Source organism: Cibotium barometz, chromosome 40 (genome assembly GCF_041138505.1).
Source record: "Cibotium barometz isolate CiBa-2024 chromosome 40, ASM4113850v1, whole genome shotgun sequence".
NCBI classification, from domain to species: domain Eukaryota; kingdom Viridiplantae; phylum Streptophyta; class Polypodiopsida; order Cyatheales; family Cibotiaceae; genus Cibotium; species Cibotium barometz.
The window spans coordinates 2,278,957-2,285,193 of NC_141085.1; the positions used below are offsets into that span (position 1 = coordinate 2,278,957).

A 6,237-nucleotide genomic window follows, 5' to 3' on the forward strand; every position below is an offset into this window, starting at 1 on the left:
CCACCTCTTGGAAACAACTGATATTAGGAGACTCAGTGTCTCTGATTTCTGAATATTGGAACAAGTGTAGGGCAGAATGTCTCTGGGTCATATGGTCCTTCAGAAATAATGTTCTATTTACTCCTGCTTTTCAGGCTCTCAGCTTGAAAGCCCTCTTTTCTGGATGTGTAGTGCAGGATTCTACTCTCAAGTTGGACAGGGTAAGAATTTACAGGCGGCGCATTGGGGTGATTAAAGATGCAGTGAAGTTTTACAGTGAACAAGACAGTGACTCCCATCAGGCATTGGAAGAGGATGGAACAATGAACACCACACACGAATGGTTACAGGAGCTTGCTGATGACATACATGACCTGGCAAGGAGATTTGAAAAAGCTCATGAATTTGTGGCTAAGCTACAGGCGAAAATTGACAATTTGTAAATCATTATGTTAGCCTAGTCAGTGTGGCAACACTTCTGTGTAAAAGGTCCTGATGTATATGGCTACCCACCCCCAGCTTACTTCTTTTGTCTAAAGAGTCCTGATGTATATGAATACTCACCTTGCTTATCACCTTTCCCTTGGGTGATCTGATGTATTTTTGGCTTTCTAATTATTTCACTGCGTATTTGGTTTTTTTTTTAAAAAAGGTGATAAGAGCTACTATGTATTTTTTTAAGAGAAGGGTGTAGATTTAAAGGAAGAAAATTTTATGTCTAGGCATATCTGTCAAGGTGCATCTTTGATTGTGTGCATAGTTAGTACAAGAGAGCAAAAACGGCTCTACCGTTCCTTATCATCTTTGAAAAGGATTACCCGAATGAACTTTAGAGTTGATATAATTGTTGGATATTTTTGTTACACGTGGTACTCTGAAAATCAGCAAAAAGGACAGGATCAACCATTTAAAAATTAATAACATTAGATATACAGAGGGAGAGGTATTAACGTCCGTAGAATGCAACACGGGGGGAGAGAGAGAGCATGATGTAAAAAAGTGACACGAGCTTACACACGTGACACGAGTCGACGGCGTTGAGTAGAGTACCGGAGGCGAAAGCCAGCTAATTCCGTGGCATGGGATTGTTAATTTTCAAACGGGAGGAGGAGGAGCTGTAGTAAGAGTTATTTCGTGCTGTGGCGCTGCAGCATGTTGCGTGCGGCGTAAATCTTTAGGCTTATGACTAGTGGGCGTGCCTGCAGCTGCACTTTTCTGGGGAGAATGATCGGAGCCCCCTTTGTATTTGTACCGGCGAGCCACAACCAAGAACACGAGGAAAGTGACAAATTCTAGGACCGCTAGGAGATAGAAAAAATAATCGAGGTGGCCCCTGTTGAGGTCGTCGGCGAGCCAGTCCGCGTGTGTCGGGGTGCCCGTGAACCGGTGGACGAGCTGGAGAATGAGGGTTCCAGCATAGAGGCCGATGCCGGCACTGCACCAGAACACGGCACCGGCAACACCACGCATGTTGTCGGGCAGCTGGTCGTACAGAAACTCCAGCTGTCCGACTGCGTGGAAGGAATCCCCCAGCCCGTACAAGCAGTACTGTGGCACCAGCCAGAACACGGAGAGGCGAACATGCCGCGCGCCGAAATGCCGACGCTTCGACTCCACCAGCCCGGACATTACCAGTGCGATTATGGACATAAAGAAGCCGATGCCGATCCTCTGCAGCACCTTGATACCGCCGGGTTGGCCCGTGAGCTTGCGAGCCCTGGGCACCACCACCTTGTCGTACAAAGGCATCCAAAGCAGCAGTGTGATCGAGGCAAAGACGCTCATGGAAGCAGCGGGGATCGTGAAGCCCGATGATCCCACGCGCCGGTTCATGCGTCTGGCTTGGGGTACGTTGAAGGCATTGTGCTGAGAAAGCACGGTCGTCGACAAGAGGTTAATGGTCCAGATTGGAGCTAGCGCCACCACCGCTTTCAACAGCTCAACTTGATTGACGGTACAAAGCCTGAAAGAGCTTTTCACGCTTCCATCAGAGTTAAGGTCGGACTCGGTCTTGATTGCTGCATGGTCTAGCCACCTGATCATACAAAGTACCCACAGGTTACGCTCATATAATTGTTGGCCTAATTTGTCGGAAAGAAGGCCTACTTACTTGAGGCGGGTAGTGTGAGGAAGAACATATTCATGTGCCTTCGAAAGCTGGTCGCAGCTACCATAATAGAGTAGGCGCTCATCCGAGGGCAGCACACGCTTCCTCTTATGAAAGGCTGCAACCACCACCTTGGCAAATGCCGTAAAAGGGCTTCCGCTTGGAGGAACGTGGCGAAACCTGGGGCTTCCAATTAGTAGCAATGCCATTGCCAAAACTACGATCACACTGGGCACAGAGAAGCCCCACACCCAGCCCGCGTTGTCTTGTATGTACACAAGAACCGTGGCACCCGCTAGAGAAGCAGAGTACAAAAAGAAGAAATACCAGTTGAAAAAACTCTGCGTCTGTTTCTTGTCATCGAGGGTGCCTCGTTGGAACTGGTCTGCTCCGAAGGCGTACGTGCAAGGCCGAAGCCCCCCCGACGCGAACGTTGTAAAAGCCAAGGCTACCATTAGAAATGCAAGTTGACCCTGCGATGCATGACGACGAGACGCCGGCGCGGGTCGTAGTGAGCGACAAGCTGCTGTCGCCGTGAGGAGGAGCGAAGCCTGCGCTTCCCCCAAAATTAGAAAATTAAAACTTGAACGCCGTATCAACAGGTCAGTACCGATCTATAGAAGCATTTCGACAGATAGATCGACTTACGATCAAGTTGCAAACTGATCCGAGAATGATTGTCCAGAAGCGGCCAAGGTAAGCGTCAGACAAGAGCGCTCCGGCCAAGGGTGTGAGGCTTGCTGTGCCGGACACGATGCTAATAATGGAGGCAGCCGTAACCTGGTTCATGTGGTAATCCCCCATCAAGTAAGATATGAAGTTGAGAGTAAGGCCCACCGTGGCAAGCCTCTCGGCGAGCTCGTTGACTGCAGCATCCAAGCCAAGCCATAATATAGCCTACTTTTATTATGACAATTATTGTTGATTGCAAGCCATACAGCCTGCGTTTTACTTATCATACTGTGACAATTATCAAACAAGAGAGCACGAAGCCACTATATTATCATCATGTAATAATGCTTACGTAGAATGTAGGGCATGCTTCTCCATCCTCCCCGCCAGTGGTCTAATTCAGGATCAGCTTGCAGGTGTTTGGTTTGGCTAGACTCGTGCGCTGACCCAGCACTGCAGCAATCAAAGGGTCGCGAAGTAATCCATCGGTCGTACTTCGTGAGGAAAGCGGCCGCCATCGACTGCGAGTAATGAACGCCCCGCCCCTTACACAAGCTCTGCTTCTAATTCTGGCTGCTGGTTTTTAATTATAAGAGCATTCCACTAGCTGCTGCTTTCAACTTATAACAGCATTCCACTATGCTGATTGCTGATCTGGATCAAGGGATCCGTGTCACGATGTGCCAAGGCTCTATAGATCTGGCCGAGCTGAGGGCCGGTCTACCCAGCCAGCTAAAGCTAAACGCCTGGTGAGGTTGGCGATCCGTGCGTTGGGCTCACCGCCCCATTATGAAGCTTAGCTTTTCCGGCGTAACATTCTGCTCCACAACTGTCACGTTGATATAAAGTTTAAAAAAACCGCGGCGCTCGCTATCCAAAGACTAAAGAAATTTGCAGTTTATTTTTCCAGGGCCCAAACTTCTAAGATAATTATTCACCAAATATCCCCCCCTCTCTCTCTCTCTCTCTCACCGTGTCTCTCTCTCTCTCTCTCTCTCACAGTGAAATACACAGACTGTAGTCTGTCACACATGCAGTCTTCACGGCAAAATTTGAAAAATAATCTTCCAATTTTAAAATAACAAATTTTGGTTATAATTTTACTCAAAACTTTTAAAATTTATTTATTTTTTTAAACCAAATACGCAGTGAATTAATTAGAAAGCCAAACTTGCTATCAAAGCTATAATCAGAGCGTTGGACCAGCCCTCTGCTGACTGGGCTTTCCTTCTGTTTAGGAAGCTGAATCAGTTTTATCTCAAAGAACACAAACAGTGGGCCAATCTCCCTTGGGTTACCATCTTTTTTGGCCCAGCTGAAGTCACTCCTGTGGGGTCCCTCCTTCTCAAGTCCCTCTGGCAGGCTTGGAACAGATGGAGACATTTGCTTCACTTCAGAAATGATAATAGAAAGGATCAAACCATCAGAAAAGAAGAATCCATCTGGTGGTCCAAGCCACCTATTCCTCTGCTTCCCCCACCCCAGGTTAGAACAGCCAGAAGAGTTCATGAGAAAGGTATTAGGACCTGGTCTGATCTATGGGATGTGAACAACAATAGGTGGTATTCTTCTGAACAGTTACTCATTTCTATTCCCTTCCAACCTTGGGAAATTCAGCTGATAGCTAACAGAATATCTATGTTCCCTAAAGATCTGTATTGGATATTTGAGACTGATAGCTCTCCATCCTTCAGAGATGTAACATGGAAAGGAGGCGCTTCCCTTAATAACCCTCCCCCATGCTCAAGAGAGTTGGTCCCTCCTTTACATGTCACATTAAACAGGAGATGGCACTTAGCACTGGACAGACAACAGTGGGCTTTTAAGTTCCAGAGCATCTGGCAGAGTAACATTCAGCCCAAACACTCAGTTTTGCTGTGGCTTTTGCTCCACAAAGCTGTATGGACTGGTTCCAAAAGCAGGGAAGTGGGTCAGAGTGATGGATTATGTACAAGATGTAAACAGTCAGTTGAGGATATTCCCCATCTTTTCCTCAATTGCCCAACCAACTCTCCAATTTTAGCCCCTTTGTTCAGGACATTAGGATTTCCCACCTCTTGGAAACAACTGATATTAGGAGACTCAGTGTCTTTGATTTCTGAATATTGGAACAAGTGTAGGGCAGAATTTCTCTGGGTCATATGGTCCTTCAGAAATAATGTTCTATTTACTACTGCTTTTCAGGCTCTCAGCTTGAAAGCCCTCTTTTCTGGATGTGTAGTGCAGGATTCTACTCTCAAGATGGACAGGGTAAGAATTTACAGGCGGCGCGTTGGGGTGATTAAAGATGCAGTGAAGTTTTACAGTGAACAAGACAGTGACTCCCATCAGGCATTGGAAGAGGATGGAACAATGAACATCACACACGAATGGTTACAGGAGCTTTCTGATGACATACATGACCTGGCAAGGAGATTTGAAAAAGCTCATGAATTTGTGGCTAAGCTACAGGCGGAAATTGACAATTTGTAAATCATTATGTTAGCCTGGTCAGTGTGGCAACACTTCTGTGTAAAAGGTCCTGATGTATATGGCTATCCACCCCCAGCTTACTTCTTTTGTCTGAAGAGTCCTGATGTATATGAATACTCACCTAGCTTATCACCTTTTCCTTGGGTGATCTGATGTATTTTTTGGCTTAAAATTTTTTTACCAAAATTTAAAGTTAAAGTTTTTTTAATTATTGAGAAAAATGTTTTCTGCAAACACCAACACTGGATGTGTCTCTCTCTCTCGATGTTTTCTGCCAACACCAACACCGCATGTGTCTCTGTGTCAGTCATCAAGACTAAAGAGTTTTCGGAATCTTTCACAAAGTGGTCCAATTATTAATGCGACTGATCAATCGTACATTCTACGGACTCAAAAAATTTGCCTAAAGGCACCGCCATGTTCGTACCCGAAAAAGAGAGATTTACATACCTTCGTAATAATACACTAGGCTTACTTTCCCTGCGCGTGCAAATGGATGAAAGAATCACAAGCATATGATCGGAAGGAAAATCCCAATATTGTGTCCCCAGAAAATTAAGCATCAATCCTCGACAATAGAAGATGTCCGTCACCATTTCACAAAGGACAATAAAAGAGATTTGTCGTTTAGTCGTCAAATCACGAAAGGTTAATGACAGGAATTGCTTAGATCTACCGTTCAACTCTCTATGGCTCCATTGTTGCTCGACTTTGTCATGTCTGCACCTCGTGCTAGATGAAACTTGCCTCGAGCTTGTCCATGCTAGACAAGTTTTTGATGAAAGCTAGACTATGGGGATGGGCCTACACGCAGAGCTTAAATTTGAAGCTCAAAATGGGCTTCAAGGTCTTTTTGGGCTTCTAATGACACCTAGAATTTAGCATAAGGTTTCAACCTTGAAGCTTAACCAAATTACCAAAGCTTCAATATAAATAAGTTGCAATGGACATTTGCAATATATGTCCCATCTATATGCAAAATGTTATTGGAAATAATATGCTTTGAA

General features: G+C 45.5%; 2 protein-coding genes across 2 annotated transcripts; one reads left to right on the forward strand and one right to left on the reverse strand.

The window, feature by feature from the left end:
* Positions 1-862: 862 nt before the first annotated feature.
* LOC147615108 (protein NRT1/ PTR FAMILY 8.1-like) lies at positions 863-3,582 on the reverse strand. The gene is made up of 4 exons (XM_086779083.1): positions 3,111-3,582; positions 2,735-2,952; positions 2,090-2,637; positions 863-2,014 (listed from the first exon to the last, which is right to left on the reverse strand). Exons 1-4 carry the CDS (start codon positions 3,274-3,276, stop codon positions 1,075-1,077), a joined length of 1,872 nt encoding a protein of 623 aa, XP_086635209.1. The 5' UTR covers positions 3,277-3,582; the 3' UTR covers positions 863-1,074.
* On the forward strand, positions 3,398-5,368 carry LOC147615109 (uncharacterized). Its single transcript, XM_086778881.1, has 2 exons — positions 3,398-3,472; positions 3,920-5,368. The coding sequence occupies exons 1-2, from the start codon at positions 3,398-3,400 to the stop codon at positions 5,228-5,230; spliced, it is 1,386 nt and encodes a 461-aa protein (XP_086635007.1). The 3' UTR covers positions 5,231-5,368.
* The last annotated feature ends 869 nt before the right edge of the window (positions 5,369-6,237 follow it).